Raw genomic sequence first — 19,063 nt, forward strand, 5'->3', positions numbered from 1 at the left:
GTGCTTGGGGTCCTCACATGAGATTCAATGTGGGCATGGGGTCAAGGGGTGTTTGAGTGCATGCCAAGCAGCCCTAACAAACTTCAATGAGACAAGTGTCATGAGAACAGCCATGCCTCTGCGACTTCAGTGCGCTTGAGGGTTTTGTAGGAGCTTTGGGAGGTATCTATGCAATTCAACCTCCTGAAACCTTGTGGGACATTGCAGGAACAGTTGGGAATGGGGAAGTTGGGTTTTGGTCATCTGCAATAGGCTCTATGCTGGCCGTCACAGGTGTGTGACTGAGTGAAAATGAAGATGGAAGCAGGAAAATACGTATTAGTGTCAAATGGGTTTGAGAAGCTATCTATGGATTTTGACAAGGAGGAGGACAATTTTCTATCCTCTAACAACTCGGGGGAGGATGATTGAATGAACAACTAGTTGCGAAGGAGAGGTAAATAGCTAATAACAGTGACAGACACTTGGATGTAGGTAATTTTGATTTTTGGGAGTAGGTAGTTGATGTATTTTTTCTCCTTATTTTAGAAGTTGTATCAACAATTTTTCCTTTTTGTGGTTATACTACTCTAGTTGCATCTTTCGTAAGCAAAAAACCAACTAAATTTTTTCCCAAGCTTCTCTGCTTCTGCTACTGTCTTCCTCTCTGTAGAAACAATGAATTATTATTTTTCTTTTTCTGTGTGATTAAAATTTAGGTTGTGGCCTGTGGGATTTTGGTTGAAGGGGCTGCAAAGGTGGATGAGATGGTGTTGGAAGGAAATGGTAATTAGACAGTCGGTGGGGTATTATGGTTTTGAGAGAAAAGGGATTTGCAGTTGGAAGGAAAAGGGATTTGATCAAGGACAGGAAGGAGAAAGAGAAGAGAGGGATAGAAAAGAGAATAGAGAGAGGAGGGAAAAGGTAGAAGAGAAGAAGTGAGAGAGAGAGAGAGAGAGATAAGAGCATAGTCAAATAATCATCCAATTCAATCTCCTATACCTCCATGATCCTATAATTTCCTAAACCCATGCCCTTTAAAATGTTTAAAAGTTGCATGAGAGGTCCTTCATGAAGGTAGGGTAGGGGAGAATAGGCTTGGAATAACTTGGATAAATGTATAGGGAATGAGCTTGATGACACTCAAACTTTTAAAGGACATGAGTCACCTGGATTAAATTTAGCAAAACAAAAAATTGTACATCTAACCCAACCTTGTGGGAATAGGGCTTTGTTGTTGTTGTTGTTCTTGTTTTTGTTACTGCCAGCATTGTTGCTGTTACATACGGACTTTAGATTATGCTAATTACATACCACCTAGTGGGATTTATGGCTTTGTTGTTAATACTCAATGACTAATGTAATGTTGAAAATGCAACAAACAGCGCACAAGGCTCCCATGCCATAAAAGGTATTCTTCCTCTTCCGATTTCCTCTCTCCCTTTTGATTCTTTATGCCTACAATAAGGAAACTGATGAAGGAAGTGACTTTGGTGTTGGCCGAGGGGTTAGTGAGAGGGACAATAGAGACCCAAACGAGCTCTTAAATGGTATGGGGTTGAAGTTAGTAAGTCATGTAGGAGTTGGGGTTAAGTTGGGGATGAGTCCAAACACGTATGAGAGGAACAAAAAAGAAGGTGCCAAAAGAATTAAAGAATTTGGTTTCTTCCATCAATTATTGGGGAAGGAAGGGGATAACGAAAGGGTGTAAGAGTGATAGATTATGAATATTATTTGTTGGAATGTTAGGGGTCTAGGGGATGTAAGGAAGAGGAGTTTGATTGGGAAGGTTTTGCTTAGGAATTCCACCAATATTGTCTTAATTTAGGAGGCTAAGCTTGAGTTAGTCGACAGGAAGGTAGTTGGAGGGATTTGGGAATGATAGTGTAAGGATTGAGTTTTTGTACCCTCTCAGGGATCGGTAGGTGGCATTCTAGTGTGGTGGGACACTTTGTCTATTACCTGAGTGGACAGTTTAGTGGGTTTCTTTCTCTCTTTTTGTCTTGCTTTTAATAAGTGATAGGGGTCAATGCTAGATTTCCTTTGTATATAGTTCTTCTAGGCCTGTTCTTAGGGAATCTTTTTGGGATGAGCTTTATTTTGTTTTTGGTTTATGATTGCGTAGGTGGGTTGTGGGTGGTGATTTTAAATCAACTAGGTTCTCTTGGGATCTCTTGGGAAAGACTTGGTGGGGGGGGGGGGGTGGTAGGGTTAATGCATCTATGTAGAAGTTTGATTTGATTATTAGGGAGTGTGGGTTGAGGGATTTCCCTTGGGCAATGCCATTTTACGTGGTCAGTGGGTGGGGCTTGGGGGTAGCTAGTAGAATAGATAGGTTTTTCATTTTTGTTTTCAAATGATTGGAAGGAGGAGTTTTTTAATCTTTCTAAAGCAGTGTTACCTAGACCCACTTTTGATCATTTTCCTATCATATTGGAATCTACGAAGGTGCCTTGGGCCCCCACCCCTTTCAGGTTCAAGAATACGTGGTTAGTTCATGGCTCCTTCTAGACCTTGGTTAGGGATTCATGGAGTGAGGATGTGGGAAGGGGTTGGGAGAGGTTTAGATTTATGAAGAAATTGAAGAGTTTGAAAAAAAAAAACTGAAAGTGTGGAACAGGGAGGTGTTTGGAGATATTACGTTTAAAAATAAGTCTATTATTCTAGGAGAATATCGAAGAGTTAGATAGAAAGGAAGAAGGTGTGACTCTTTCAAGGGAGGAAGAGGCTAAAAGGGTTTCTTTGAAAAGCGAATTGGAAGAGCTGATTTTTAAGGAATGATAAGTTAGAGGTAGAAGAAGAAGTTTACATAGGTTAGAGATGGCGATTGTAATTCAAGATTTTTTTCATAGGATAGCCAATGGAAAAATGGAAAGAATTTGATAAGGGAGATGGAGGTGGAATTTTTTTTTGGGGGGGGGGGGTTATTATCTCAGATTCTAGTAGATTTGCCTTTGAGATCACTGACTTTTTTAATTTTCTTTATTTTTTATAATTTGTATATGGAGGAGGATGAGAGTAGACCAATGGTGGAAGGATTAGAGTGGGATCCTTTGTCTGTTGTTAGGATAGCTTGGTTAGAGAGATCTTTTGAGGAAGAGGAAGTTAGGGCTATAGTTTTTAGGATGGAGAGGGATAAAGCTCTTGGGCTAGATGGTGTTAATTTAGCTTTTTATCAAGATTATTGGGCAATAATGAAGAATGACTTGATGAAGGTTTTCAATGAATTATATTGGAATGGAGTTTCAGGTAAGAGTGCCAATTCTACTTTTATCAGTTTGGTGCCAAAGAAAATTAGGTCTATCAAGATTTCTTATTATAAACTGTTTATTAGTATCTACTGTCTATAAAATAATTGCTAAAATTCTAGCTAATAGGCTAAGTGTGGTGCTTTAAGACTATTTCAATGGCCTAGAGTGCATTTGTGGGGGGAACATAGATTGTGGATGCAATCCTGATTGTAAATGAAACTGTTGAGGATATTAGGAGAGAGAAGAAGGGGTTTGTTTTTAAGTTGGATTTTGAAAAAGCTTACGATAGAATGAGTTGGAACTTTCTGGATAAGGATTTTGTGAGGAAGGGGTTTGGAGAAAGATGGTATAGATGGATGAAAGGTTGTATGTCTAATGTGAATTTTGCAATGATAGTGAATGGTGAGCCTAAATCTTGGTTTAGGGTCATAAGGGGGATCAGACAAGGAGGCCCTCTTTCTTGTTTTTTGGTTGTGTTAGTGATTGATGTTTTGAGTAGGATGGTTGATAGTGTGGTGGATAGAGGTTTAGTGAAAGGTCTAGGAGTGGGTAGGGAGGAGATCATGGTGTCATACCTTCAGTTTGCTGATGATACCACCTTCTTCGTAGAGGATCGTAAGCCTTCTTTCTTTAATATATTGGGGATTCTCCAATTTTTTGAAAGGATGTCGGAGCTTAAGATTAATATGGGAAAGAGTGGTATTGCTGTTATTAACGTGCGTGCAGGGAGTTTTAGGGAATTAGATTTGGAAGTTGGGTTTGTTGAGTTGGGTGGCTGTTAGGGGTTCCTTTTGGGGGTAATCCTTGATCAGTTAGTTTTTGGGATCTAGTGGTGGAGAAAGTGTCCAAGTGTTTAGATTGGTGGAAGAGAGCCTAGACGCTAGTAAGATTGAGAGAATTATAAGATATTTTCTTTGGTTAGAGGTAGGGGGTTTTAGGGACCATTTGGTGAGATGGGAGGTGTTTTGTAGGACTAAGAGGGAGGGTGGTTTGGGTCTCGGAAATTTGATGTCTAAGAACATGACTCTTTTGGCTAAATGGCTTTAGCAGTTCTCACTAGAATTTTCTACCTTGTGACATTAAGTTGTCAAAAGCAAGTTTGGACTTGATGGGAATGGGTGGGATACTAATTTGGGTTCTAGATGCGGAAAGCCTGTGGAAAGCTATTTCCCAGATTTTCCCTCTCTTTATTGCCTATACTAAATTTGTTTTGGATAAGGGCTGTAAAATCCGTTTTTGGAATGTCCTGTGGCTGGGGAATGTTGTTTTATCCACCTTTTCGTCCTCGCCTATTTGGCTTGAGCTCAGGGCAAAATTATCTCATTTCTTCTTTTAGTATAGATCCGGGTAGTCCTTTACCTTCTGGGGATTTTCACTTTAGAGTTCTTTGAATGATAACTATTGAGTTATTTCTTCGTTGGTTATGTTGAATAATTGTAGGGTATCTTCCTAAGATGATATTCGATCTTGGTTGTTTGATTCTTCAGGTGTTTATTCTTATTATCTTTCTGTGAATTCTTGGTTGATACCAATTTCTCCTCTCCACTGTTATTTGGAAGGTCAAAATCCCCCCTAAAATCAAAGTGTTTCTTTGGTTGCTTGTGCTTAATAGGTTAAACTCTAATGACTTGTTGCAGATTAGGAGACCTTTAAAGGCTCTCTCTCCTGATATATGTATGCTTTGTAATGATTGTTCAGAATCTGTTTCATGTCTTTATTTGCCATGTGATTTTGCATGGAAGGTTTGGAACAAACTATTCAATTACTTTGGAGAAAGCTGGGTTTGTCCAAGGACAGTGGAGGAGTTCTTGGCAATATCTTTTGTGGGGTTTGGTATGAAGAAAGAAGGAATTGCATTACGAAATTGTGCTTTATTTGCAGTGTTTTGGTGTTTGTGGGAGGAACATAACTTGTATATATTTTCCGGGAAGAAGTTATCATGTTTGCTGGTGTGGGGAAAAAGTTCATTTTATGGCTTCCTTATGGTGTGTGGGCAAAGGAAATTTCAAGGGGATGTATATTTCAGATGTTCAGTGTAATTGGCTGTCTCTTCTTAGGCTGTGCTGATTTTATTTTTCTGTCTTTTACTTTTTTGTGTTTTTTTTCCCTGGGGATTGTCAGATTTCGTTAAGGAGATGTCTTCTCTATCTAATGAATTCATTTTTCTATATGAAAAAAATGGCTCTCGTGCCATTGGGTTTGGGGATGGCAGGATGCATGCAACCTTAATTACACATTTAGAGATATTGTTAACATGACTTGAACATTTGACTTTGGGATTTAGGTGAAACAAACTTACCACTCAGTCAAGGCTCGTCCTTGGCTTATATTATGGTTATTACATATTAATATTAATGAGAAATATAGTTTTGACAATATAAATTTTTCACTTACAGTAAGTACATGTAAAAAGTCTCACTCCACTCCCTTCTCTCACCTAGTTTAAACTCAGATCTAATTTTTTTTCCTACTCTCTTTGGGCTATTCTTAATGTAGATGATGGTTGCTTTTACTAAATTTGAATGATGGCTGTTTGTGCTGTTATTTATGCATGTATTGTTGTGCAGGTTGTGATGTTGTCATTAATAAAGACAAAGGAGTTTCCCGGATCCATGCAGAGATAGTTGTTGATGCTATGGCTTCTTTGGATCCGGCGCAGAACAAATATTCTAACATGCCCTCTAAAGTTCGCTTAATAGATAACTCAAAGTATGGAACATTTATTAAAAGGGATCTTGCATCAAAGATAAAAATTCATGAGTTTCCGAATAAAGAAACAACTTTGGAAGATGGGGACCTGGTTTCATTTGGAACTGGTAGTTCAACATACAGGTAATTTAATTTTCTAAGTTCAGTCTGTCGTTATGGAAGTGGTTGGCAAAGCGGTGGGACATTTCTAATTTTGAGCGAAGAATTTTAATGCACTGACACTTTCTGGGAGTTGCATTACTATTTTCAGTTAATGTTCCATAGATATTAAGATTATGTTTGGCAAGTATAACATAAAGTGGTGCTATTATCTGAGACACACTATCATGTTCCAGTTGGATATATTTATTCTTTAGTAATATGTGGCAGGTTTTGTTTTGTTCCGCTCATATTTTTTGCTTGCTGCTTGGAGCCTTCCCAAATAAGTCCTCATTTACAAAAGAAAATTTCAGCAATTGGTTAGTAACTTGAACTCTCTGTTTATTTCAATCTTGTATTAAATTTTCTGAAAAAAATTGGCTATGATGTGCAGTATTGCATTTGGAAGTTGCATCTCTTTAGCATTCTTATTCTCTTCCTTGTTAATAATTTTTTATTTGGGCATTTATAGCAGTTGAAATCCTGGAGTCTATAACATATAGTGGAAGTGTGTTTTGAGTGCTTGGGGTGTTGATAAGTGGTGTTCCTTTCTTGTTTTTCTTTTTGACCTGGGCAAGTTTGGAGTGAACTGGTCATTAACTGGTGGATACCTGGTTTTGTTTCTATCTGGGTCAGTTCAAGTCAGTTGGTTGGCCTAATTTGTCTTTCAGGTTTGGTCAGGGTGAGGACCCAAGCTTGATCATTTGGGTTTGGGTTGTGCGAGTGCGAGGTTGGGGATTGATCACTTGTGTTGGTAAGGTTGGGGATTTGCCCCTTTGCTGGATTTCTTTTCCTTATTTGACCAAATTGCATATTTCTTGAATGCCTATAATAAAAGGCATTGTGACAGAACAATTTTTATTGTTCCTTGTAATGCATTCTTAATTTGCTATTTTTTTAGGCCTTGGCTTAGCTGACACATTTGATAAGCTGTGTCCTATTTATGTACTTATTTTGATAAGCTCTGTCATAAATATTTGCATTTTGGGTCATTTTGGTGTCATTCATTTGAATGATCTGGGCGTCATATTTGTTCCAAAATATTAGGTGAAACATCATCCCATCTACTATGTTCTTATGAGTTTAAATTGGCACTTTTTCTAGTTTTGGAGTAGTTGTTGAAGCCACTAATAATAGAATGTCTTGATCCACCAAATCTTTTCTTTACATTTCCTTTTCAGTAATTTGCAGGAATTCATCATTGCACACAATCTCATTCTATCATACACTTGGGCTTGATGACATGAATAGTGTTGATGGCCACATGGGGGATGCTGTTTGTCCACCTCTTTTCCTTGCCTGTTTTGTTGGAGCTCAGGGCAGAATGATCCCATTTCTTCCTTTAATGTAGATCGGTGGTCCTTTACCTTTTCCATTTTAAGAGATCTTTGAATGACAGGGAAACAGATGAGTTATCTTCATTGTTGGTCCTGTTGAATAATTTTAGGTATCCTCTGAAGCTCATAGTCAATCCTGGTTGTTGGATCCCTCGGGGTTTTATTCTTGCAATCTTTTTTGTGAATTCTTGGTTAGCTCCGATTTTTCCTTTCCACTCTACAAAACTATTTGGAAGGCCAAAATCCCCCCTAAAATCAAAGCTTTTCTATGGTCGTGCTTAATAGGGTAAAAACTAATAACTTACTGCAGATTAGGTGGCCTTTCAAGGCTCTCTCTCCAGATATATGCACACTTTGTTTTAATTGCTCAAAATTTCCTCTGCATCTTTTCTTGTTTGTGATTTCGCTTGGACGGTTTGAAACAAGCTATTCAATTATTTTGGAGAAAGTTGGGTTTGTCTGGGACTGTGGAGGAGTTATTGGCAATATCTTTTGTTGGGTTTGGTAGGAAGAAGGTAGGGATAGCGTTATGGAATTGTGCTTTATTTGCATTTTTTTTGGGGTTTGTGGAAGGAATGCAACTCATGTATTTTCAGGGAAGAAGAAATTATTTTTGTTGGTGTGGGAGAAGGCTCATTTTCTGTCCTTCTCTATGGTGTGTCGGTAATGGAAACTTCAAGGGATGTGTTTTTCATATATTCAGCACGATTAGCTATTCTGGTGACTTCTTATGGCACGCCAATCTTCTTGTTCTGTTCTTTACACTAATTGGTTTTCTTCTTTTGTTTTCTCTGGGGTTTCCTAGATTTCATTAAGGAGATGTCTCTTCTCCTGATTGTACGTTGTTACTGTATCTAACGAATTTCTTTTGCTATAAAAAATAGTATTTTTTATGGCCAATTTGTTTGATAGAAGAAGAAAATAATATTATTAAATCTGAAAATTGGAGTACATAATTTAGAGGACAAGAAGTCCTCCCCAACTAGCTAGAAAAGCAGAAGAAAAACTACAAACAGCAAGGAAAATACCAAAATGGGAAAAAACATAAGGCACTCTAAAAATTCATTACCAGTGTGCTGCCTTCCAATCTCTAGCAAGGTCAGACAGCGGAAGACTTCTAAAGAAACCCAAGGAGTGCACTCGCAGGGAGGCTAGGAAAGTAGCTTTATCCCACAGAAGTCGTGAACAAGTTGATTGGCTTCTAAAAATCCTAGCATTCCTCTCTACACACAAGGTCCAAAGGATGGCAAAAACAGCTGTATGCCATAGAGCTTTGCCATTCCTATTTGTTTTGAATCCCTTGAAGTTAACCAAAAGCAGGTTTCTCGCCTTTCCTGGAACCACCACCCTTCCCTGCCAGAGAGAAGGGGCAGTCCAGAGCTGCGATGCCACCTTGCTATGCACAAAAAGATGAGAATTGGACTCATTGCTTTCATAGCATATGAAGCACACATCAGGACTAAGAGCCTTATAGGATCTTCTCTTCTGAAGCAAATCATTTGTGTTAATCCTTTCCAGAATGATGGTGCAGACAAAAGACCGAACCTTCCTTGAAACCTTAGCCCTCCAAAGAAAGTGCGTCCAAGGAAAAAGATTAGGTAGATGGGTTTTCAGGAAGTGAGGTAGACAAGAGTTGGAAGTAAATATATCTGAAGAATTGTTTTCAAAACAAAAAAAAATTCCCTGAAGAATCCCTCTCCCACACTCTCTCTCATTCTCACTAGAAGGGGGTATGTGCTGGTCCAACAAGGAAATAAGGTAGTGAGCTCTTCAACCTCTCTTTCATTGAGGTTCCTGAAGAAATCGTAAGAAGGAGGACCCCCCTTAGAAGAAATAAAGGAGCTTATAGGAGTATTATGAAGTGAAGAAATCTTAAAATGATGAGGAACCTTCAGCTTGAATGAAATCTCCCCCACCCACACATCTTCCTAGAAACGGACTTTGTTGCCATTACCCACTTTGAACCAAATAGGAGGAAAAACTGACTGTTTGAGAGAAAATTTCCACGCACATGCGTGGGATATGATGTCGCTGCTCCTCGTCCCCCACCCATTCTATTTGATCCCATATTTAATCTTAGTCACCTTGTGCCAAAGAGATTCAGTTTTCCAAGGGGAACCTCCAAAGCCATGTCCTACCTATAGGCGAGGTGTTCTTGGAGAACACATTCCCAATACCTAGGCTCCCCTCAGACTAAGTTTGGTAACCTTGTCCCAGCTAACAAGATGGTCACACCTACCCTCCCTAGCACTCGACTAAAGGAACTCAAAGATCAACCTCGGTAAGGATTTGGCCACTCTAGAGGGGACCCTAAACAACGAGAGGTAATAACTAATAAATCAGGACATTAGAGAGAGACACTAATGTGAGTAGCTCGGCCCTTGAGGGAAAAATAAGCCCTCTTCCATCCCTCTAATCTCTTAGCCACCTTTTCCTAGACGGGATCCCAGCAGGCTATGGAGTTTAGTTTATCTTCAAGGGACCTAGATAGGTGGGGCAGTACTAAAAGGATTCCGAACCTGCACTCAATTTGAAATTCTGAAGAGTCCTCTGACCCATGTTGATGCCAGCTATACCACTCTTGGACAAGTTGATCTTAAGACCTAAGACCTTCTCAAAGATTTTGAGCAACAGAACGACTTTCTTGAATTTTGCTGATTGGACTCAAGAAATAACAGGGTGTCATTAGCAAACTGGAGATGTGATATCTCAACTAGTTGATACTAGTTATTAGTGCATACTAATAGATATTGACCATTTTTTAGAAAACTTTTGTTGTTCTTATTGTAATTCATTGTTGTTATGATTATCATGTTAGTACTATAAATTTATATACCACAATACATTAATATTATTATAATTAATATTGCCATTCTATTTATTATCATTAGGGGATATTAATCATTTTAGTAATTTAGTCACTTAGAGATATCTGCTAATATATAATAACCGTTATTTTTTTTAACTCATATTTCCTATTACAATTTATTGTCTAATATTACTGTGTCCTAATTTAGCTATTAGTGTCATATTTATTAATGCCATCCTAGTTATTATCATTATTATAATAGTTATTATTATTATTAGTGGAAATTAATCTTGTGCTAATATCAGTCCTTAAAAGATATTTATCACTGTCTTTAATTCATATTATTCTTATTATAATTAACTATTATTATTATTATTAACCCCATTATCATTATTATTACTATTATTCCTTTGGAACCATTTATGGAAAAGTACTTCTCTGGAAAAAAAAGCACTTATTTAAAGAAGTACTTATCAATAAAGTTTTCTCCTATTTGGAATGCAAAAGCTCCTCCAAAAAATTAAGGCTTTTATATGGCTGATTGTGCTCAATAAAGCCAAGACTAATAACTTGTTGCAGGCTAGGAGACCTTTCATATCTCTAGATGTCTGTGTAATGCTATTTGAATTCTAAATAGCACCTGATTTATTTTTACACTATGGCCATGCCTGGAGAATTTGGAAGAATTTATTTGGTGTGACGGGAGAATCTTGGGTCTGTTCGGCATTGGTCGAGGAATTGTTGTCGATTTCTTTGAGGGATTTGGTAGAAGGAAGGGGAGGATGATACTATGGAAGTTGGTATTTTTGCAGCTGTGGGGATTATGATCGGAGCATGATACACACATTTTTTCAGGTGTGTTGGGTTTTGGTTGCTTTAAGGGAGTCAAGGTTTTTGGATATTCAGCGAGGCTGGAGGAATCTTCTGCTCTGAATTTTATGTTCTTTTCCAGTTTTTGTTTTATTAGTTCTTGTTCTTCTTAGTATTGTTGTTATTACTATTTATTAACAGTATGGTTACATTATTATTCTAATGTTACAATTTAGCATTATTTTTGTCATATTTATTATTATCCTTTTTCAATGAAATCTCTTCTTTTGACAAGAGAAGTATTTTTTTTTTCCATTTTGTAAATTCTCCTTTTATCAATGAAATCTCTTCTTTTGCTTTTAAAGAAAAAGGCAGTCTAGGATTACTTATTATAAGTATTAGACTACTTTTAGATAAGTACTTTCTCAAATTAGTACTTTTGTCAGAAAAATAATTTTTCAGAAAATACTCATTTTCTTTGAAAAAAGAAAGTATTTTGGAAAATCAATATTTGAAATAAGTACTTATTTAAGTGTAAACCAAACACTTCTCATTAACTCAAGTACTTAGTTTGAGTACTTATTTTTTATGACGTTCTAGAATGGGGTTTCTTCTTCTTCTTCTTCTTAGAATTGTTGTTATTACTATTATTAACATTATAGTTACATTATTATTCTATATTATAATGTAGCATTATTATTGTCATATTTATTGTTGTCATTGTTATTATAATAATAATTATTATTAGTGGATATTAATCATGAGCTAATATTAGTCCTTAAAAAATGTTTAGACTATCTTTAGCTCTTATGATTCTTATTGTTATTTACTACTACTACTACTATTATGATTAAAGTCATTCTTATTATTACTATTATTCTTATTATTATTATAGTTACATTATTATTATTGATACTAATCATTAATTAAAACTCATTATAAATTAGATGTTAATAGATATTAATCGTGATCTCTAATTCATTTTAAAATTGGATTTGGAGAAGGCATTTGATGGAGTTAGTTGGAAAGCTTTTGGTGAGTGTTGGCGCTGGTGGTTAAGAGGTTGTTTGTCAAATGTTTGGTTTTTGGTAGTGGAGAATGGGGAGCCTAAGTCTTGGTTTAGGGCTTTGAGAGGTATTGGACAAGGTCATCCACTTTCCCCCCTTTTTTTTTTTCGGTCCTAGAAGCTGATGTGTTGAGTAGAATGGTGGATAGGGTTGTGAATAGGGGATTGATGAAAGGGTTGGAAGTGGGGAGGGAGGGAATGGTAGTTTCTCATCTTCAGTTTATGGATGACATCATTTTCTTTGTAGAGGATCATAACCCTTCTTTCAATTACACTTCGAGTATACTCAAAAATCTTCGAGAGGGTGTTGGGGTTGAAAATAAATATGGGGAAAAGTGGTTTAGAAAATATTAATGTGTCTATTGAACGGATTAGGGAGAGGTCTTTTGATGTGGGTTGTGGTCTCTTGGATTGGCCTTTGACTTACTTAGGGGTCCCTTTGGGGGGTAATCCTAAATGTCTTGGAGTTTTGGAATCCGGTTGTGGAGAGAATGGCCAAGAGGCTAGATGGTTGGATGGGGGCACTTTTTTCCCTTGAGGGTAGAATTACCCTTATCTAGGCCAATTTATCTAGTATCCCTTTATATTATTTTTCTGTATTTAGGATTCTAGTGGGGATTGCTAATAAGATTGAGAAAATTATAAGAAACTTCTTGTGGTTTGGTGTCGGGGGTTTTTGGGATCATTTAGTGAGGTGGGAAGAGGCTTGCAGATCTATAAATTGGGGGGAGGGCCGGGTCTAGGAAAATTTGGTGTCCAAAAACAGCACACTCTCAGCTAAATGGTCATGGCATTTTTCCCCAGAAGACCATTCCCTTTGGCATAGGGTTATTAGAAGTAAGTATGGTATGGGTTGGGTGAGAATGGGTGGGATGCCAACGTTAGTTTGCGATGTTCATTGGAGAGTCCATGGATATCTATTTCCTCAGATTTATTCCTTACTTCTCACATTAAATTTGTGGTGCAGAGGGGTTTGTGGATTCTCTTTTGAGAAGATTTGTGGCTGGGGAATGCTGGTATAGTCACATGTTTCCCTCGTCTCTCTGGCTTGATCTCAGGGTAGAATAGTATGATTTCTTTCTTTGTGGTTGATTCGGGTAGCCCTTGGGTTTCTTGGAACTTTCATTTCAGAAGATCTCTTAATGATGAGAGAGTAGATGGAACTGTCCTCTTTGTTTTCATTATTGAACAATTGTCATCTTTCTTCCGCTAGGGATACTTAATCTTGGGCTTTGGATCATTCGGGAGTGTATTCTTGTGAATCATTGTTTGAGTTTTTGACATGTTCCAATTCTTGTTTCCCTCTATATTATTTTATTTGGAAAGAAAAAGTTCCCCTAAAAATTAAGGCTTTCATTTGGCTGATTGTGCTTAATAAAATCAATGCTAATAACTTGTTGCAGGTCATGAGACTTTTGAAGTCCTTATCTCCAGATGTTTGAGTGCTCTGTTACTTGAATTCTGAAACAGCACCTTATCTGTTTTTACAGTATGATTATGCTTGGAGAATCTGGAATAAACTATTTGGTCTGTTGGGAGAAACTTGGGTTTGGCCGGCATTGGTGGAAGGAATGCTTTCTACTTATTATGAGGGCTCTGAAAGGAGGAAAGAGTGGGCTGCACTTTGGAAAAGTGGTGTTTTCACAATGTTGTGGGGATTATGGTTGGAGCATAATGTACAGATTTTTTCAGGGAAAAAATTGAATTGGCAGCTGATCTGGGAGAAAGATTCAATAGCTTGCCTCTTTATGGTGTGCTAACTTCAGATGCTTCAATGGAGTTAGCTTTTCGGAGATTCAGCAAGAATGGAGGAATCTTTTGATCTGATTTTGTCAATTTTTTATTTGTTTATTATTTTTATTTTTACTGGTTTTTTCCAGATTTATGATGGGAGAAGTCTATTCTCTTTTTTGTAAATTCTTCTTCTATCAATGAAGTCACTTCTTCTGTTATAAAAAAATCTTGAACTCCTATTTTAATTAGTATAATTTATTGTTATTATTAGTATTATTGCAATTATTGTTGCTATTACTATTATTATTATTATTATTATTATTATTATTATTACTACATTTCTTAATGATATCATTGTGAATAGGAAGGCATCATTAGCTAATGTGTATTATTAATAGATATTAATTCTGATCATGTAACTTTACTATCATTATCATTATATTATTATTGCTATCATGTTACACCAGCATGGCAGTATCATTAGTTTGTCTTTTTTTTTTTTTTTTTTAGCAATTACAATTGCCATTACTATTATTCCAATAAGAGATCTATTTGGATTTATGAATTCATTGTTCTGTGTTTGGTAAATAAGAAAAAAAACTGCAAATAAAATACTTAGAAAATCCTGTGAAAGTCAATAAAATATCAGAAAAAATCCAAAAAAAAAAAAAAAACTTAGGAATTAGGAAATTCCAAAAATACTGGAGAGGCATGCATGCATATGCAATGGCGAACGTTCTTGGAACTGGTGTTGATGGGGGATGTTGGTTGGCAAATTACCCTTAGTATGGTTTGTCACTCATCTTCTCTACGCACAAACGTACTTTCTATCTCGTTCTTTGTTTCTTGTAGACTTTAGGGGCCCATTTAGTTGTGAAAAATAATTTTCATTTTTCATTTTAATTTTTCCTAAAAATTGCAATAAAGTTAGCTAATTTTTATTTTTTATCACATTTGTATGAAATAAAAGAATAACGACAAATATTTTTTGCACTATTTTCTTGTGAAAATAGTTTTATTTTTCATTCCTAATTTTTCAAATAATTACAAAACTGCCACCTTGTTTTCCGACTTTTTAAATTTATATAAAAAAGTTGAAAAACATCTTTTCATTATTTTTCTAGACTTCTAACACTTACTTTGTATATGGGAGCATGGAATTTGGATCTTGGACTTTAATTTATGTGGATTATGTATAGAGTTTCTTTTACATCCACACAAATCTAAATTCAAACCCCAAATCCATGATTCCAAAAAGTGCCTTGGAAAATTGGAAAACAAGTTGTCTTTTTTGTTTTTTTTTGTGTGATTGTTTTGAAATATTAAAGAAAAAGTGAAAAATTGTTTTACACATTTAAACAACTCTTTATTTTCTTCCTTTTTAATATGAATCTTTAAAATTTTAAAAATAACCTGAAATTTTTATAATCCTTTGGAAAATTAAAAATTGGAAAATAGAAAATGTGTCCACAACAAAACAGGCCCTAGGGTCTTTTCTTTGTTTTCTCGTTTGCCTCTCTCTCTCTCTCTTTAATTTTTAAATAGAGTAGCAGCTCCGTTTGTATCTAGTCCTTTCTTTTTGTCTTTTTTTTTTCAAAAGTGCGCTGCCACTCTTGTCTGCATCCTTGATAGAATCTGGCATTGACATATTGTTATAGCAATTTGTTGAAGCTCTCTATTATTTAAACTCCCCCCCTCCCTCCCCTATTTTGTAATACTCTTCACACTTTATTGCTGTAGAAGCGTTTGTTCCTACTGGCTACAGTGTCATTTATTATGAATTCAACACTGTATTGTTGATGATTAATTTACTTTCCATACAGGTGCATGTATTACTCATACTCTGTGTGCTGAGTGCACTCATGTGCTCGTTGATAAGTCCATGCCAGTGAAGGAAGATCTCATTGATGCTATTGTGGCTAAGAAACCTTTAGTCCTCGGCGAGTGGATTGAGGTATTAAAAGTTATATTTTGCAGTACTCCTAATGATTTGTTTAGAGTTGCTACTACGTAGAACTAATATAATTGGCAGATGTTTTGTTTGCAGCTATGATGTATTGGTTACAAATAATGAAAAAAATTAACAGCTTTGTATGTTTGACAGGAACAAAAATATTATATTAGGAGAAATAGAGAAATAATATACAATACAGAAGATAAGAAGTCCCCCCACAAAGAAAAAAAATGTCAAGCACCGCAAACCAAGTGAAAATTCAGCATATGAAAGATCTACAATCACTCTGTATGATTCAAAGGATCTCCTGCAAAAGCGTGCCACTGAAGCCCAATGTGTAGCATAGAAAATCACCTTATCACAGAGCAAAGAACAAATGCACCACATCATTGCCAGGGAAGCACAATCCCATAGTACTACAATCTTTCCTTTGCCTTAATCCTCAAAATCTCAAGGGAAAAAATTCCTCCATGGTATTGTGGCACACCTAGCATTCATCAATTTTAAAGATAAGATTCGACATCCCTCAAACCTAAGGACAATGCAGAAAAAGATCAGTAGTTACACAACTCTGCCTGCACGCACATAGGGCGAAAAAGCCTCATTGGGCTTCTGCAAATAATTATTTTCATGTATCGGATTCAAAATCATGCACTACGAAAAGCCTTAACTTTAAAAGCAACCTTTGCCTTCCCAATAAGCATATTTTGAAAGGACTAGTATTTGTCAGGGACTGAACAAGATAAGAACAAAGGAATTTACAAATTAAAATGCTAGAGCTATCAAAACACCAAAGTCTCTTGCCCAAAGAAAAGAGAACCGACAAGAAAAAAATATGACTCAAAAGGCAAACTCATCCACCTCTCTATGCTTAACATTTAGATTATGAAAAAATTGAAGATTCTTTGAATTATTGGAGTCATCATAGTTGTTAAAATTTCTAAGAGCATCATGAGTTATACCAAGATTTTACAACCGTGGAAAATGCATTAGAGAAAGGATTATCCCTTGTCCTCAAATCCTTGCAAAATTAGATGTTAGATCCATCCCCCACCTGTATGAGTCAAGCAAAATAAAGCTTGAATAAATTTGAGAAATAGGACCCCATATTTTTCTCTTGATTACCTTATGGCAAAAGGGTTCAATTTCTAGAGGTTAATGCTACTACAACTTCCCCCTAAAGAGATGTTGAACGCTAGACTCTATCCTAAATCCTCCTTTAGGTCTAGCTTCATCACAACTTCCCAATTGACTAAATAATCTTTCCTCCCCTCCCCCACCCTAGAAATGAAAACTACTTGTTATGAATATGAATTGCATTTTGATGAAAGATTTTATTTGTTATTAGTAATAGTTTGCCAAAAGTATTCATGATTTATTGATCTTTGTTAAAGTATTAAGTAAAAAGGAAGACCTAATCATAATGACGGATCTCTCCCTCTATTTATAATTTATGTCAAGTACATACCAATAACTATAATAGCCTTACTCATACTCATTAAATGAACACTAACACTCTAAAAATACTAAATGACCAAAATAACCATTAACACTCCCCCTTAAGTTCGAGAATATGCTCCTAGCTTCTTACAAATGAGTATAAAACGAGCACTTCCCAAAGCTTTAGTAAACAAGTCAGGAAGCTGCACATCATACATCACATAAGTGGTTGAAATGAGCTTCTGCACAAGTTTCTCCCAAGAAAGTGGCAATCAACTTTTGTTTTGCCCACTCATTGAAGAATAGGTTGGAGGCAATATGAATAGCAGTTTGATTGTCACATATCAACTCTATAGACCGTGAATGTGGAAAACACAATTCTTCCAACATGTTTTTAACCAGGAAAGTTCACATATAGATTGGAGCCATGGGCCATGACCCCCGACACTTTGACTCTGCACTTGACCTAGAAACTATAGTTTATTCCTTTCTCTTCAAGGAAATCACCACCAATAATGATGCAGTACCTGATTGTCAATCTTCTATTTAGAGGTGACTTGGCCCAATCTGCATTTTTATATCCTTAAATATGAGTGTGACCCTGATCTCGATATAAACAACATCTCCTAGATGTACCTTTGAAATATCTTAAGATGCAAATTATTACATCCTAATGACTTGTCCTCTGACTCATAACACTTGTTGCAAAAGATATATTTGTTTGAGTGACTGTTTAATAGTTCAACTTTCCAACAAGTCTTTGGTACCACCCTAGGTTAGGCAACAAATCACCCATATTTGGCTCTAACTTGCTGTTAGGATCCATGCATGTATCAACAGGTTTTGGATCCCAGCAACCTGGTCTTATCCAAAAGATCAAGAACATACTTCCTTTGTGACAACAGTTACCATCAAGGTCTCAAATTTCGATTTCAACTCAAATTTTGAAGCTCCAAAAGTATAGGAATTTCGATGGAAATTTCGATTTCAATGTCAATTTCGATTTTGATTTTAAAAAACAACGAAAATTAGTAGTAAAGCATGGAATTCTTTGTGAAACTTTAAAAATGGTTAACAAACAAAATAATGTAAGTTTTAAGACTAATATATTACAAGTTAAATAGATCTATATTGTGTATGAGGTGGAAAAGTTATAATATAGTATATGTATCGAACATATTTGTAAGATAACGCGCATTAAACATATTTAGTTAAATAATGTCGGTTTCTATTGGAGGAGTTAAATAATGATGCTAGTTTCTGTTGGTTCAGTGCAAAAAATTTGCTGACTAGTATTCTTAGCTAATTCGAGTACTCCAATCAACTAAGGGGATTTTTGCTAACCGAACAACTAAGGGGACGTTTCCTGGTATCTTTTAACATTCTTGGGAATGTTATGCCCGTGGCATCTTATTCCCACATTTGTTTGGGCATTGAAATTTGATGTGGTAGGCATGCTAATGTTCTGGGTGAAAGATTTCCAGAAAACATGGGCATCCCATCCCCACCTTTCTCAATGGGTAGGAATCCCAATCCCATTAGAATCTAACTTCTCGGACCACATTGTCTTGACTATTTTGGTTGGTTGGCCAATAATGCCCCTATAATATAGTATTATTACATGCTATTGTTATATTTAAAATAATAAATCATTATTAAAATAAAAATTATAATATTATCGTGTTATAATATATAATGTAGTGTTTAATGTTTAGAGACCATGTTGCGATCCATTCGATTATTAAGTGTTTAATTTTTTAAATTTATGATTTTTGAAAATTTTAGGGCTTGCATTTTACGAACTGTATATTTTTTGTTGGCTTTTATGATGAGAAT

At 36.0% G+C, this 19,063-nt stretch overlaps 1 protein-coding gene across 3 annotated transcripts in view; it reads left to right on the plus strand.

Annotated features, from left to right (window-relative positions):
* The window catches only part of LOC131160344 (nibrin homolog), a 75,317-nt gene that overhangs the window by 20,034 nt on the left and 36,220 nt on the right, over positions 1-19,063 (plus strand). For all 3 annotated transcript variants that reach the window (XM_058115953.1, XM_058115952.1, XM_058115954.1), the window contains exons 3-5: positions 5,798-6,062; positions 6,309-6,397; positions 15,657-15,787. In XM_058115953.1, the coding sequence (XP_057971936.1) occupies positions 5,798-6,062; positions 6,309-6,397; positions 15,657-15,787 (485 nt within the window). The remainder of the gene's footprint in view (positions 1-5,797; positions 6,063-6,308; positions 6,398-15,656; positions 15,788-19,063) is intronic.

Source organism: Malania oleifera, chromosome 7 (genome assembly GCF_029873635.1).
Source record: "Malania oleifera isolate guangnan ecotype guangnan chromosome 7, ASM2987363v1, whole genome shotgun sequence".
In the NCBI taxonomy this organism is placed as follows: Eukaryota; Viridiplantae; Streptophyta; class Magnoliopsida; order Santalales; family Ximeniaceae; genus Malania; species Malania oleifera.